At 39.0% G+C, this 16,658-nt stretch overlaps 1 protein-coding gene across 1 annotated transcript in view; it reads right to left on the bottom strand.

The window, feature by feature from the left end:
• ARMC3 (armadillo repeat containing 3) overlaps positions 1 to 16,658 on the bottom strand; it is a 90,950-nt gene that overhangs the window by 56,855 nt on the left and 17,437 nt on the right. Inside the window, exons 4-7 of the mRNA XM_059915298.1 lie at positions 15,235 to 15,360; positions 4,019 to 4,087; positions 3,598 to 3,773; positions 1,028 to 1,222 (exon numbers count right to left, since the gene is read on the bottom strand). Coding sequence (XP_059771281.1) covers positions 1,028 to 1,222; positions 3,598 to 3,773; positions 4,019 to 4,087; positions 15,235 to 15,360 — 566 coding nt within the window. The remainder of the gene's footprint in view (positions 1 to 1,027; positions 1,223 to 3,597; positions 3,774 to 4,018; positions 4,088 to 15,234; positions 15,361 to 16,658) is intronic.

Raw genomic sequence — 16,658 nt, forward strand, 5'->3', positions numbered from 1 at the left:
GAATGAAGGTTTGGGTCACCACATCAAGTAAAGAATCAAGATGAGCTGAGGTGCTTGCTGAGGGCAAGGGGAATATGGAATGGGTATCGGAAGAAGGTAGTTATAAATACCAACTACAACCATGTGATCAGTTACAGAAAAGAGGACTATAATTGTCATGAGTATTGCTTCCTTATTTTGTTATAAATGTGTGTGTGTGTGTGTGTGTGTGTGTGTGTGTGCGTATGAAATATCCTTTTCTTCTCTCTCTTATCCCCTCAGGCAACATGGGATGTACTGCCTTTACAATATGGTATTTAAGTACGGTTAATTTTACATCTTTATGGGATGTCAAGGAGAAGAGTAAACATCATCCAAGGGCTTTGCATCCTCCTATGGGGAAGGGGACAGTGTGTTTTTGGTTGTACACAGGACAGCTGGACCATGTTAAGTGGAAGTATGATCTTGTTTTTGTCTTTATTTGGAGATTAATGATTTACGAGCTGTGTACGGATGCCAGATTGACTAGCGATGGACTTGTGATGGTTAATATTTATGTTTTAACTTGGCTAGGCCACAGTATCCAGATATTTAGTCAAACATTATTCTAGATGTTTCTGTGAAGGCATTTTTTAGGTGAAATTAATATTTAAATCAGTAGACTGAGTAAAGCAGGTTACCCTCCATCATGTGTGGTAAATGACTCTTCTTGCTTTACCCTAGAGAAAACTGGGGCAGACAAAGGTTAAAAGACTAATTCTAGGTGTTTCAAGAAAACATAAGATCACAAACAAAAACTTAAAAATCTTAAATCTTCTAAATTAGAAGATTTTAAAAAATTAAATTATTTTAGAATGCCCTCTACCATTAGTCTGATTTAATTGTGCTGGTAAACTATGTAGCAATAAGCAAATTAGTCCATTCTACTTAGCATCATGCTTAAATATAATAAAATTTCATTAAAAAAATATTCTATAATTTGTATTTTATAACAACACTTAGGAGAGATACATCTCCTCATAGAGAGTTGAATGAATGTTACAGGTACCTTAGTTTCTAGGATCTTAATAAGGTGGTCCACTCCTTGACTGTCTCTTAGCATTGCCTGGCACTCCTTATCATTTGTAATAACACCTAAGGTTTTGAGCGCCAACAACTGAATAATTGGATATTCTGACTTCAAGAGATCTAATATAGGAGGGATTGCATTTAGTTCTTGAAGTGTCGCTCGGCACTGAAAATCCTGCCAGGAAATATAAATGTTCAAATAAGTGATTTTTAAAGCAAAATACAGTCTCAAGAATGGAGAGATTCTATTTTCTAACAAAGAACATTATAAGTTATAATGTTCCCATCTTTTATTCTGGATTTGCTTCCAAAATACTCACAAACAAATATAAGCAAACCCTGGATTGACAACACCAAAATATTCATTTTAACTATACAGACCTTGTCAATAGTAGGAAATAGGCATGATCTATGACTTCTCAGCAGCTACTGTTTCTTTATTATACAGCAAATTCCTCTTACTAGAAACAGCATCACAATAAAATCTATGCATAATGAAATTCTTTTCACACGCTATACCCTGTTTCAAATAGTAGTCGATAAAATGAAATGATGGTATCAATTCCTTATTATCGTCATTCAAATGGATGGTTTATAAAATGCTAATCTGCATGCAGTGCTGTTGGCAGGACCTGTGCATGCAAATTTACATCAGGTTTAGTTCTGACACATGACCTTAATTTAAGACGTTTACAAGATCAAGGGGTCATTAGAGTCCAGACAAGTCGCTCTGCATGGTGTGCTTGTAATCCTGGGTGAGTGGTGGAGGGAGGGTCGTTGGGGTGAGCGACAGAGAAAACAAAGCAAAAAAGTCATGAATAGCCCCCAAACTCTGACTACTAAATCATGACATTTTAAATCAAAACAGGGTAAACTTAAAATAGAATTAAATACAGAAAAGGCCCCACTTCCAGCTTATCTTCCCTCTGTCTGTCCTTCAACTGGCCTCTCGTAGTCAGCTTCCTTCAGACATAAAAACTGTAGGTTGCTGCTTGCTATGGGTTGAATTGTAACCCCCCACCCCCAAAATATGTTGAAGTCCTAGTCCTCAGTACCTCAAAATGTGACCTTATTTGGAAATGGGATCGTTGCAGATGTAATTAGTTAAGCTAAGGTCATGGGGGAGTAGGGTGGGTAATTAGTGATGTCCGTATAAGATTGGTGTCTTTATAACAGGAGGCGAGAGAGCCGACAGAGGGAGAGATTGCAGTGATGAGGCTGCAAACCAGGGACCGCCAAGGATTCACAGCCACCACCAGAAGCTGGGAAGAGGTAAGGGAGGATTCTACCCAGAGTCCCAGACGGAGCACGGCCCTGATGACACCTTGATGTCAGAAGTCCAGCCTCCAGAACCGTGAGGGTATAGGTTCCTGTTGTTTTAGCCAGTTTGTGGTACTTTGTTACAGCAGCCTTAGGAAATGAATACACTGTTATTAACTAGTCCTTCTGTTATGAAGAATAGTGGAGGTAAGTCTTTTCATTTCCACTTGATAAAAAATATAGAGAAATAGACTTAATGAGGAGTCTTGGCATGAAACACACAAACACGTTTGCAGGATTATTTAGGCCTATAGGATGAAGTAAAGTCACCAGAGAAGGGATATGGCTGCACTTGCTCTTCAGGAAGAGTAAAGGTAACACCAGTGGGGGCCCAGCTACGCGGCAAGGACATGCCAGGGCCAGGGTTGCATGCTTTGGGTGCCTTTTGGCATGAGTGCCTTTGTCCTCTTTTTCTATATATTTTGTCTAGATACTTTGCTTCTCAATGAACCCTCCTTCACCTTTGCTTCCATATCTCTTCTTTCACATTCTCTTGACGGCTACTTAAAATGGCGTCTTGTACTTCCAGTTGATCTAAAGCTTACCAAACGTGTGTGGGAATTGTTCAGGAACCTGAGCAGGAAAAGAAGCAGAGAAGGCTGTCCAAAGTGGTAGCAAGCTGACCTGCTGGGGGTGTGAGGGTGTGTGTGCTGGGTTGGGGATTGGAGGGGAGGGGCCAGAGGACAGGACAGGTTGTGGGCAAGGGCGGGTAGGGTGTTTCTTCCATTATGAAGGAAAGCAGCACAGTGAGGTAGCATCTTGCAACTGTGAATGATGAGTTCTGTTCAGCAAAACTCAACTTTTCACCAACAAAGAAGCCGAATCCAAAATCTTGGTACATTGCATAAGGCAGATGATACAACCAGTTGGATCACCAAGATTAGATCAACAGTTAACTGCCTAGGTCAAAACTAGTTCAACACTAATATTAGATTTCCTGTTTTGGAAGAAATAGTACTTACCTAGTATAATCCTGCCTTAATTTGCAAGCCATTCTATTTTTTTAAATGCCCTTTTATGGGGAACAATTACTTACAAAACGTGAAAACTGAAAGGTGTCGACTCTAAACTTCCATTTTTTTTTCCTCTGAATGATAACTACTAAATAGTAGTGAGAAGGAGTGATTAATTAAAACTGGACCTTTTTTTGAAGCCTTGTCCTTTTTTTAATGGGAAAATAAATTCTGTAACCAGCTTTTGTCAAAACTCATTGTTAGAAATTAATCTCACCTGGACCAAGTTGTAAATGCACTCGATAGAATTCTTCTTCACGTCTGGGTCTGGGCTGCTTAGCAGTCTGATGAGAGGCTCTAATCCACCCTGTTCAAATATTTGCACTTTGCTGGTATACTCTGCAGACATGTTTGCTAGGCAAAGACTAGCAAACTCATGGATAACTACTTCCTCTGTGTATCAAAAACAAATAACACAAGTATGTGAAGGCTTATTCAACCATTACGTTAAAGCACGCTGTGAAAACCAAAGCTCCACAGATCTTACCTTGGTTGGAGCCCATCTTGGTTTGGGAGAGTTTAATGACAATACAAAATTGGTGTTTCAAAAACTATTTTCAATCTGTACTTTAATCAGATGTGAAAGATAAACCATTCCCCATTTTTGAAATATTGATAGATGGAGGATGCAGAGTTACCTTCTGCGGCCAGCTGAGCAATCACAGAATTCATGACATCTAACTCCCTTAACAATTTTTTGACATCATCTACAAAAGAAGAAACAGAATATTAATGTTTATTAATTATAATAATAATGGCAATGTCTGTGGAATAGTTCCTTATGAGATAGGTTCTATGATTACCTAATTTTACAGATAAGGAAATTGAGGTTCACAATCACACAGCAAGTAAGAGGGGGGGACGGGTTTCACACCCAGGTCTGTCTGACCCCAGACAGACTCTAGCCCATGTTCCTTGATTGCTCAGCTGTACGACCTTCCAAAACACTAGAAAAGATAACCATAAATGCATGAAAGTGCCTAGAACACCGTCAGTAAAGTTGAGTTACTGTGCCCTACACTTGCTTATGATATAACAGTAATTCTTTTTGTTTGTTTTGTTTTGTTGGGAGGATATTTTTAAATTTAGATTTTAATAAAACTAGTATAAAATGCAAATAAGAATTATCCTCAGCCTTTTCCCATAAATACATCTTGTATATGCTCCATTTGCTTATCAGAAATGCCAAAAATGCTTAAAGATAAGTATATTATTTTTTTAAAGTTCACTTTTGTATTATTTATAGGAGCCTAATTAAAGCCAGACAATTATGCCCCTACTTCTTTTTTTTTTTTTTTTAAGTAGGATTTTTTTTTTTTTAATTTTATTTATTTATTTATTTTTATTTTTTGGCTGTGTTGGGTCTTCGCTTCTGTGCGAGGGCTTTCTCCAGTTGCGGCAAGCGGGGGCCACTCTTCATCGCGGTGCGCGAACCTCTCACTATCGCGGCCTCTCTTGTTGCGGAGCACAGGCTCCAGACGCGCAGGCTCAGTAGTTGTGGCTCACGGGCGTAGTTGCTCCGCGGCATGTGGGATCCTCCCAGACCAGGGCCCGAACCCGCGTCCCCTGCATTGGCAGGCAGATTCTCAACCACTGCCCCACCAGGGAAGCCCTATGCCCCTACTTCTTTCTTGCCATCCTTAACCCCCTTTTTCTGAGAAATAAGGCATAGCTGCTACTTCAGTTTTGCAGTTTCTCTTCTTGGTTGATTATCTCTTCTGTAAGCCAAAATTAGTCCTACCAGAAGTTTGGAAAAATTCACTTTGCAGCAGCTGAAGCAGATGGTCTCAGGAATTAACCACTGGATACGTTTGCCTTTTCTTGGACACCTTTTCCTGTGGGATTCAGGGATATGGCTGTTCCTCAACCTGTCAAAACTTCTTTCTTTCTGTTCTGTTCAGAATGGCTCAAAGAGGGCTAGCGAACTTACAGCTAGCTATATATGCACATGGATAGGCTTTCAGCACAAAAGAATAATTGAGTTTTGGGGAAGTGTAGGACTTCATTTTACAGTCGAAACTCCTCTGAAAAACACATTACCTCCACAGGTCAAGAAATAATAGCCATGGCATAACAGTCAGATCCTTCCAAGTGTCCTGGTAAACTAGACAGAGGTGCCCCCTCTGGAAAAGCATGCTGTCATTCTCTTCTCACTCTTATGAGTCCAGTCTGTGTTGTCTGCAATGATTTTTTGGAAGGCTGTACCAAAGTCCCCTATTTTTACATGCTTGAAGAAAAGCATTTCTGGGCTTTTAGATCTCCAAGTACATTCTCCGTTTAGTATACAAAATAATCTTCCACCTACTTCAAAGTTTCTGCTACAACGCTGACCATGAGGTCAGGAAGATTCAGGCCCTGTGTACTCTCTGCTCCTTGTGTTTCTTTGCAGGAAGCATCTGCTCCCACAGGGAGAGGCCCCCTTGCTGCATCTATATGTGCCACCACCCCTTGGTGTGCCCAAACAAGTTAAAAGTTTTCATCAGAGGATTCTCTGGGCCACGAAATTCACTTCTACATATGAATTTAGCCCAGGTCTGTTCAACAACATATCTAGTAGGTTTGTCCACTACACCACTTTCTTAAGGCTCAATGGATCATTCAGATTCAATGGCAGTTCTTGTAAATTGGTGGCATAGCTGATTAATTTGTTATTCAACTATTTGACACCAGATTGTTCAAATAAGCCTTCTGTTCTTGAGGTTAAATCAGCAGAAATAATGGATAAGCTGCTACTTCTGTCACTTTAAATATAATATTTGTCTCTGTCCCCTTCTTTCTCAGCAGAGAACCCTCTCAGATATGGCAACTTGGACCTGTGGTTGGGCCACATGAACACATTCTAGGCAAGCAGTGTGACATCTACAATTCTAGCTTGTTTCAGAACTGCCAGCACCTTCCTTCCCAGAGTATCTTCATGACATCTGTTGTTTTTTTTTTTTTTAAGTCATCAATTTTATACACATCAGTGTATACATCTCAATCCCAATCGCCCAATTCATCACACCACCACCCCCACCCACCCGCCACTTTCCCCGCTTGGTGTCCATATGTTTGTTCTCTACATCTGTGTCTCAAATTCTGCCCTGCAAACAGGTTCCTCTGTATCATTTTTCTAGTTTCCACATATATGCATTAATATATGATATTTGTTTATCTCTTTCTGACTTAACTTCAATCTGTATGACAGTGTCTAGATCCATCCACATTTCAACAAATGACCCAATTTCATTCCTTTTTATGGCTGAGTAATATTCCATTGTGTATATGTACCACATCTTCTTTGTGCATTCGTCTGTTGATGGGCATAGGTTGCTTCCATGACCTGGCTATTGTAAATAGTGCTGCAATGAACATAGGGGTGCATGTGTCATTTTGAATTATGATTTTCTCTGGGTATATGCCCAGTAGTGGGATTGCTGGATCATATGGTAATTCTATTTTTAGTTTTTTAAGGAACCTCCATACTGTTCTCCATAGTGGCTGCATCAATTTACATTCCTGCCAACAGTGCAAGAGGGTTCCCTTTTCTCCACACCCTCTCCAGCATTTGTTGTTTGTAGATTTTCTGATGATGCCCATTCTAACTGGTGTGAGGTGATACCTCATTGTAGTTTTGATTTGCATTTCTCTAATAATTAGTGATGTTGAGCAGCTTTTCATGTGCTTCTTGGCCATGTGTATGTCTTCTTTGGAGAAATGTCTATTTAGGTCTTCTGCCCATTTTTGGATTGGGTTGTTTGTTTCTTTAATATTGAGCTGCATGAGCTGTTTATATATTTTGGAGATTAATCCTTTGTCCATTGATTCGTTTGCAAATATTTTCTCCCATCCTGAGGGTTGTCTTTTGGTCTTGTTTATGGTTTCCTTTGCTGTGCAAAAGCTTTGAAGTTTCATTAGGTCCCATTTGTTTATTTTTGTTTTTATTTCCATTACTGTAGGAGGTGGATCAAAAAAGATCTTGCTGTGATTTATGTCAAAGAGTGTTCTTCCTATGTTTGCCTCTAAGAGTTTTATAGTGTCCAGTCTTACATTTAGGTCTCGAATCCATTTTGAGTTTATTTTTGTGTATGGTGTTAGGGAGTGTTCTAATTTCATTCTTTTACATGTAGCTGTCCAGTTTTCCCAGCACCACTTACTGAAGAGACTGTCTTTTCTCCATTGTATATCCTTGCCTCCTTTGTTGTAGATTAGTTGACCATAGGTGCGTGGGTTTATCTCTGGGCTTTCTATCTTGTTCCATTGATCTATATTTCTGTTTTTGTGCCAGTACCATAATGTCTTGATTACTGTAGCTTTGTAGTATAGTCTGAAGTCAGGGAGTCTGATTCCTCCAGCTCCATTTTTTTCCCTCAAGACTTCTTTGGCTATTCGGGGTCTTTTTAAGATTTTTTTATCTGTAATTTTCTTTTTTTGTAGTATCTTTGTCTGGTTTTGGTATCAGGGTGCTGGTGGCCTCATAGAATGAGTTTGGGAGTGTTCCTTCCTCTGCAATTTTTTGGAAGAGTTTGAGAAGGATGGATGCTAGCTCGTCTCTAAATGTTTGATAGAATTCACCTGTGAAGCCATCTGGTCCTGGACTTTTGTTTGTTGGAAGATTTTTAATCACAGTTTCATTTTCATTACTTGTGATTGGTCTGTTCATATTTTCTGTTTCTTCCTGGTTCACTCTTGGAAGGTTATACCTTTCTAAGAATTTGTCCATTTCTTCCAGGGTGTCCATTTTATTGGCATAGAGTTGCTTGTAGTAGTCTCTTAAAATGCTTTGTATTTCTGCAGTGTCTGTTGTAACTTCTCCTTTTTCATTTCTAATTTTATTGATTTGAGTCCTCTCTCTCTTTTTCTTGATGAGTCTGGCTAATGGTTTATCAATTTTGTTTATCTTCTCAAAGAACCAGCTTTTAGTTTTATTGATATTTGCTATTGTTTTCTTTGTTTCTATTTCATTTATTTCTGCTCTGATCTTTATGATTTCTTTCCTTCTGCCAACTTTGGGTTTTGTTTGTTCTTCTTTCTCTAGTTCCTTCAGGTGTAAGGTTAGATTGTTTATTAGAGATTTTTTTTTGTTTCTTGAGGTAGGCTTGTATAGCTATAAACTTCCCTCTTAGAACTGCTTTTGCTGCATCCCATAGGTTTTGGATCATCGTGTTTTCATTGTCATTTGTCTCTAGGTATTTTTTGATTTCCTCTTTGATTTCTTCAGTGATCTCTTGGTTATTTAGTAACGTATTGTTTAGCCTCTATGTGTTTGTGTTTTTTACGTTATTTTCCCTGTAATTCATTTCTAACCTCATAGCGTTGTGGTCAGAAAAGATGTTTGATATGATTTCAATTTTCTTAAATTTACTGAGGCTTGATTTGTGACCCGAGATGTGATCTATCCTGGAGAATGTTCCATGCGCACTTGAGAAGAAAGTGTAATCTGCTGTTTTTGGATGAAATGTCCTATAAATATCAATTAAATCTATCTGGTCTATTGTGTCATTTAAAGCTTCTGTTTTCTTATTTATTTTCATTTTGGATGATCTGTCCATTGGTGTAAGTGAGGTGTTGAAGTCCTCCAGTATTACTGTGTTACTGTCGATTTCCTCTTTTATAGCTGTTAGCAGTTGCCTTATGTATTGAGGTGCTCCTATGTTGGGTGCATATATATTTATAATTGTTATATCTTCTCCTTGGATTGATCCCTTGATCATTATGTAGTGTCCTTCCTTGTCTCCTGTAACATTCTTTATTTTAAAGTCTATTTTATCTGATATGAGTATGGCTACTCCAGCTTTCTTTTTATTTCCGTTTGCATGGAATATCTTTTTCCATCCCCCCACTTTCAATCTGTATGTGTCCCTAGGTCTGAAGTGGGTCTCTTGTAGACAGCATATATATGGGTCTTGTTTTTGTATCCATTCAGCAAGCCTGTGTCTTTTGGTTGGAGCATTTAATCCATTCACGTTTAAGGTAATTATCAATATGTATGTTCCTATTACCATTTTCCTAATCGTTTTGGGTTTGGTTTTGTAGGTCCTTTTCTTCTCTTCTGTTTCCCACTTAGAGAAGTTCCTTTAGCATTTGTTGTAGAGCTGGTTTGGTGTTGCTGAATTCTCTTAGCTTTTGCTTGTCTGTAAAGCTTTTGATTTCTCCATCGAATCTGAATGAGATCCTTGCCGGGTAGAGTAATCTTGGTTGCAGGTTCTTCCCTTTCATCACTTTAAGTATATCATGCCACTACCTTCTGGCTTGTAGAGTTTCTGCTGAGAAATCAGCTGTTAACCTTATGGGAGTTCCCTTGTATGTTATTTGTCATTTTTCCCTTGCTGCTTTCAATAATCTTTCTTTGTCTTTAATTTTTGCCAATTTGATTACTATGTGTCTCGGCATGTTTCTCCTTGGGTTTATCCTGTATGGGACTCGCTGCGCTTCCTGGACTTGGGTGGCTATTTCCTTTCCCATGTTAGGGAAGTTTTCGACTATAATGTCTTCAAATATTTTCTCTGGTCCTTTCTCTTTCTCTTCTACTTCTGGGACCCCTACAATGCAAATGTTGTTGCATTTAATGTTGTCCCAGAGGTCTCTTAGGCTGTCTTCATTTCTTTTCATTCTTTTTTCTTTATTCTGTTCCGCAGCAGTGAATTCCACCATTCTGTTTTCCAGGTCACTTATCCGTTCTTCTGCCTCAGTTATTCTGCTATTGATTCCTTCTAGTGTAGTTTTCATTTCAGTTATTGTATTATTCATCTCTGTTTGTTTGTTCTTTAATTCTTCTAGGTCTTTGTTAAACATTTCTTGCATCTTCTCAATCTTTGCCTCCATTCTTTTTCCGAGGTCCTGGATCATCTTCACTATCATTATTCTGAATTCTTTTTCTGGAAGGTTGCCTATCTCCCCTTCATTTAGTTGTTTTTCTGGGGTTTTATCTTGTTCCTTCATCTGGTACATAGCCCTCTGCCTTTTCATCTTGTCTATCTTTCTGAGAATGTGGTTTTTGTTCCACAGCCTGCAGGATTGTAGTTCCCATGCCATCTGTTTTAACTGCATCCTTTTCTTAAAAACATTATTTTATTGAAGTATAGTTGACTTACAATGTTATGTTAATTTCTGCTGCACAGCAAAGTGATTCAGTTACACATATATATACTTATTTTTTTCCATTATGGTTTATTACAAGATATTGAATACAGTTCCCTGTGCTGTACAGTAGGACCTTGTTGTTTAGCCATTCTATACATAATAGTCTGCGTCTGCTAATCCGAAACTCTCAATCCATCCCTCTCCCACCCCCTTCCCCCCTTGGCAACCACAAGTCTGTTCTCTATGTCTGGGAGTCTGTTTCTCTTTCGTAGATAAGTTCATTTGTGTCATATTTTAGATTCCACATGTAAGTGGAGTCATATGATATTTGTCTTTCTCTTTCTGAATTACTTCCCTTAGTATGATAATCTCTAAGACTCCACACAAAAAACTACTAGAACTAAGCGATAAGTGAATTCAACAAGGTAGCAGGATACAAGATTAACATACAGAAATTGGTTGCATTTGTTTACATGAACAATGAAATATCAGAAAGAGAATGTAAAAAAAAAAACAATCCATTTTAAAATCGAATCCAAAAAATAAAGTACTTAGGAATAAACTTGACCAAGGAGGTGAAAGACTTATATGCTGAGAACTCTAAAACATTAATAAAAGAAACCGAAGATGATTCAAAGAAATGGAGGGACTTCCCTGGTGGCTCAGTGGTTAAGAATCCTCCTGCCAATGCAGGGGACTCGGGTTCGATCCTTGCTCCGGAAAGATCCCACGTGCCATGGAGCAGCTAAGCCCGTGTGCCACAACTATTGAGCCTGCATGCCACAACTACTGAAGCCCATGCTCCTAGAGCCCGTGCTCCACAACAAGAGAAGCCACTGCAACGAGAAAAGTCTGCGCACCACAACAAAGAGTAGCCCCTGCTCGCTGCAACTAGAGAGAAAGCCTGCGTGCAGCAACGATGACCCCCAAAAATAAATAAAATAAAGTAAATAAATTTAAAAAAAAAATGGAAAGATATCCCATGCTCTTGGATTAATTCTTATTCACAATTTTTTTGTTGCATAATATTGACCACCTAATTTACTCTTGATCTTGTATACTCTTTTTACATCAACCTTTTCCTAAGATGGCAAGCTCTTCATATTGCCTTAAATCAGGCATCTCCAACCCCCGGGCCACAGAATGGTACCGATCCGTGGCCTGTTAGGAACCGGGCTGCACAGCAGGAGGTGAGTGGGGGGCGAGCAAAACTTCATCTGTATTTACAGCCGCTCCCCATCATTCGCATTACCACCTGAGCTCTGCCTCCTGACAGCATTATGGTGAGTTGTATAATTATTTCATTATATATTACAACGTAATAATAATAGAAATAAAGTACACAGTAAACGTAATGCTCTTGAATCATCCCAAAACCATCCCCTGCCCTCCCCCCGACCCCAGTCGTGGAAAAATTGTCTTCCACGAAACTGGTCCCTGGTGCCAAAAAGGTTGGGGACCGCTGCCTTAAGTAATGTAACATCTGGGCTTCCAAGGCTACTTCTCCTCACGAGGATCCTAATGAACTCTCTCTTTAGCTGAACTCTCTCTCTTCATTAAATGAGTCTCTGTGATATGGCCTCATTGAACTAAATACAAACTGGAAGGTGAAAGAAGATAGCAGCTCCCGTTTGATAAAAAGGTTTAACAAAGTAATTTAAATTCCTATCTTGAATGACCCAGGCATAGCACAAGCACATAGCTCAATCACTCTAGCAAAAAAAGAAAAAAATAATTTATTTGCAACTGCAAAAGGGAAGGATGGTTCTCATAGCAATCCTTTAGCACCTGGAATGTTGGAACATCCTGTTGGTTCATCCACTACGAGCATAGTGGTGGAAAACGATATGAAAATACAAATTTCTGAAGAAGCATCAGTTATTTTAAGACTGCCCAAAGATGATGATTTAACCATGCAGCTTCAGAGGTGCATTTATTTACATATTAGTCTGGAAACATGACTTTGCATTTAGGTCAAATGACTTGTTGCTCATTTTTTATTCCAAGTTTCCTTGGACATGTATGAAAAGTGAAGCACCAGCTATTGTGTTGGCTCTCTTACCAAAAAAGGAGCTCCACAAGCAGTTGAGGATGCCATGTGTTTTATCCATGTCATCAGATAGTTCAAATAGAAAATCAGGTAAGTTAATCCCAATAATGGTTTGATTTTTTTTCACCCACTTCACAGAATCAAAAGAAGTTTGATAAGTTCATGCAGTATACTTGAGACCCAAGCACTCAGTGGAGACCTTGAAGACAGCAAAGCTCTTTCCATGGTTAAGCTTTGCAGTTGCAGACTGCACTGGTTCTAGCGCTGGTTACAGCCCAGCCAGCCAGCTTACAGATTGTGGTTTGACAGGTCTAAGGGAGCCATCTCATTTAGCACCCAAATGTAACAGTATTCTTAACATCTGGGGGCCACAGATTCCTTTAGAAACTCATGAAATTCAACTTAAAAACCTACTCAGAAAAATTTGCAAACTAATTGTAGGGTTTCACAGATGATAAACTCGTATATATTAGAAGATGAAAATACAAAATAAAATGAATAATAGAAATTAAGAACATAAAAAAGGGAAAAAATCATAGAGACCTGGATATTACATTGAAAATATAAATGTAAACAGGAAATTATAACTCTCCTTTCTAAATCATTTAGAAGGAGAATCTGACTTAGCATGGACGCTAATGTTAAGGATCGTAAAAGATTTAGTGAATAGAAGGTCTACTGAACTATGAGTCAGAGAGTAAAGTTGTAATTTAGCTCTCATCTCAGTTCTGCTACTAGCCACCTGCATGACTTTGGGCAAGGAACCCAGTCCTTCAAGGGATCTTTCTTGTGTTTAAAATAAGGAGTTGGACTTCCCTGGTGGTGCAGTGGTTAAGAATCCACCTGCCCATGCTGGGGACCCGGTTCGAGCCCTGGTCTGGGAAGATCCCACATGCTGTGGAGCAAATAAGCCCGTGCGCCACAACTACTGAGCCTGCGCTCTAGAGCCTGCGAGCCACAACTACTGAGCCTGCATGCCACAACTACTGAAGCCTGTGCGCCTAGAGCCCATGCTCTGCAAGAAGAGAAGCCACCACAATGAGAAGCTCGCGCACCACAACAAAGAGTAGTCCCCGCTCGCCACAACTAGAGAAAGCCTGCGTGCAGCAACCAAGACCCAACGCAGCCAAAAATAAATAAATACATAAATAAATAAATAATTTAAAATAAATAAAATAAGGAGTTGCACGTGGGGTGTTACCAAGCACCTTTGGTTTTCAAACTCTGTGGTATGTACGCAGAATAAAACGGAAGAAATTTAAATATTTTCCCTGTTTTGGTTATACATAATTCTATATGGCACATTCAATATGGCAGAATTAGTCTGCAGACAACCCCAGAGACAGATTTATGAAGGCCCCACAATACAAATGATTACTACTTTAACTTCTCTGTGCCTCAGTCACCTCATATGTAAAGGAAATAATAGCACCAACCTCATTAAGCGATTTAATATATAAATACTATGTACGACAGTGCCTGGCACATTGTAAATACTTTGTAAGTGTTGACTAGTGTTATTGTAATCTACGTTGGTGGAATATCCACTGCCCGCTGACTGTCCTCATCCTGCTGTCATTCCCGGAGATACTCCCAGAGCCCCCGCCTTGCAGCACAGCCACCGCTAGTCCTGGAGTTTCCACCAGAAACCCTTCCACTAACTACAGAGTGCCCCCACCAACCCCATAACCCTGCAGGTGCTGTTCACGTGGTCTCTGCAGCTGAGGTTGTGATGGCACAGATGCCAGAGAAGGCTCTCCTTCCCCTCCCTTCCCCCTTCCTCCACTCATAACTGTCTCTGAAGACACCAAGGCCACAGTCCCTGCTGGACACCATGGAATGAGGGGCCCCCACTGCATCACAGAGGGTCTAGGGTATGTGAGCTGGGACAGTGCAGGAAGCTGGAGGAGGAATCTGTGCTTGTGTGCTTGCTGAGACAATGGTAAAAAGGAGAAGGTAGGATGATTTTAGCCACGTGCCATGATAGAGACATGTTTATTCCTATCAGCCCGAGTTTCATGACAGAATTCAGTCTCCACCAAGAAAGTCATTTTTTATTATAAATAACAAGGCTTTTGTTGGCCAACTCGAAAATCTACCACCATAACATGAAAATGACTTACAAACAGAAAACACGTCCTGTTCACTAGTCAGGGGCTGCCTGTATTACATGGTTTTAGTCAAAGTGATATTCTAATAGAAGTGACAGCATATTTTAAGTAATACTGTTATTCTACCATATTAAATATGTGAAAATATTAAAGCAAGTAATAGGTCTGATTTAAGGAGTAAATACGTATCTAAATTTTTTTTTGGCAAAATATAGCTTGCAGCTTCAAAAAATAAGTGTATCAAAACTTTTTACTCTGGGCTTCAGTTACAATGAAATACACATGAAGTGTAACTTGTACAGGCAGACATTCAAATTACATTATCCTAACTCAAGAAAAAAACTATTTTAATTTTAAAAGACAATGATTGTTCTCCTAACTTGTAAGACTGGAACATACTACATCACCAACTCTGAGAGTTTTTCCATGGATATATGTGCACATATTTTTATATTTAAAAATATCACTTAAAATATGAAATCATACATTTGTTGCACATTACACTTATTTAACTTTTTTGTTAACATTAAAGTCAGCTTAAATAAAATTAAAGTGAGTCCCTTAAGGTTAAATTTAAAAGTATAATGCATCATGTGAGATTATTTAATTAGTTTTAAAAGCGGATACTTACTATTAGAAGCCAGAATTCCAAATATCATAGTAGCGTTTCTTCTCACAATTTTGTCTTCGTGGTTGAGCAGCTTAGTTAACGGTTCCACAGCTCCAAGTTCAAGGAGGGTTGCTTTATTTTCTTCACCTGACATCACAGGTAAAATAAAATCAGACATGGATAGCAATCTCATCAAAATTCTTCTTTGTGTAATTCCAAGTTCTTATTTGCCATTTGTCTTTCACATTCCTCTGTTTCCACACGTATTTCTTTCAGAATAAACCTTAGAGCTCAGGTATCCTGGACTTGCTACTCTCCCTTCCCTGGATGTTTACAAAGCTGGCTTCTTCATTTGGTTCTTAGCTCACACCGAACCTCCTGAGGAGTCTCTTCTGACCACCCTACCTAATGTCATCACTACATCTCAGTCTTTCTGATCTCTTTATCCTGCTTTATTTCCTTCATACCACTTAACGATCTCCGTGCATTGTTCGCTTACATCCCTGTTACTTAACTTTCCATGAAGACAGATACCCTTTCTGTTCTATTCTCTCATAACCTCGTGCCTAACACAGTGCCAGGCATGTAATGGGCACTCAATAATACTTACTTGCATAATTAATTATAAAAATTAACACACAGAGTCCCCACTTCAAATTCAAGTGAGTTGGAGTTTAGGGTGCTCGTTTTTCACCCAGTGGGTTTGCCTGCAGCCAGCATGGAGGCACACACACAAAGCGGAGCCACCGGGGTTACTGGGATTCCTTAACTGTGGCAAGAAGCCCCAGAACCAGAAGGTCAGTGAAGGCCAGCACCTGGCCTAACTGTAAAAGCAGTTTATCCCTACCCCAATAAGTGGGATATCATTCTTCAAAGTCTGGAATAATATTTAGGTCCTGATTAATTTCAGCTTCTCAATTTCACCAGCTATGAAAATGCATATTTCATTTTCAAAATTAATATGAGTAAAATAAAGTCTTTTAAACTATTCTGCCTCAGTTTTCTCATAAAATTAAAATATTTTATACTTGAAGTTATAGGTTCATTCTGATAACTCAGTTCTCTAAACACAGACTGTACCTTCCTATAGCCTGTGGAACTGCCCTGTATCTAAATGGTTAAATCTGTCACTTGATAAGAATCTGTTGAAATATGCATTGTTGACTATTACAAACGTCCTTCTCAAACCTTCCATAATATTTGCATTTTATTGGGGTTCTAAAAGTGAATTTCTTAGATGAAAATATTTTGTCAAATAAATTTTTTTTTTTTTTTTTTTGCTGTGCCACGCAGCATGTGGGATCTTAGTTCCCTGATCAGGGATGGAACCCTCGCCCCCTACATTGGAAGAATGGAGTCTTAACCACTGGACCGCCAGGGAAGTCCCAAATAAATTTTAATTTAAGGATAAATTTTAGGATACTTAAATAAATGGTGGCTTCATA

This window comes from Balaenoptera ricei, chromosome 2 (assembly GCF_028023285.1).
Source record: "Balaenoptera ricei isolate mBalRic1 chromosome 2, mBalRic1.hap2, whole genome shotgun sequence".
Lineage (NCBI taxonomy): Eukaryota > Metazoa > Chordata > Mammalia > Artiodactyla > Balaenopteridae > Balaenoptera > Balaenoptera ricei.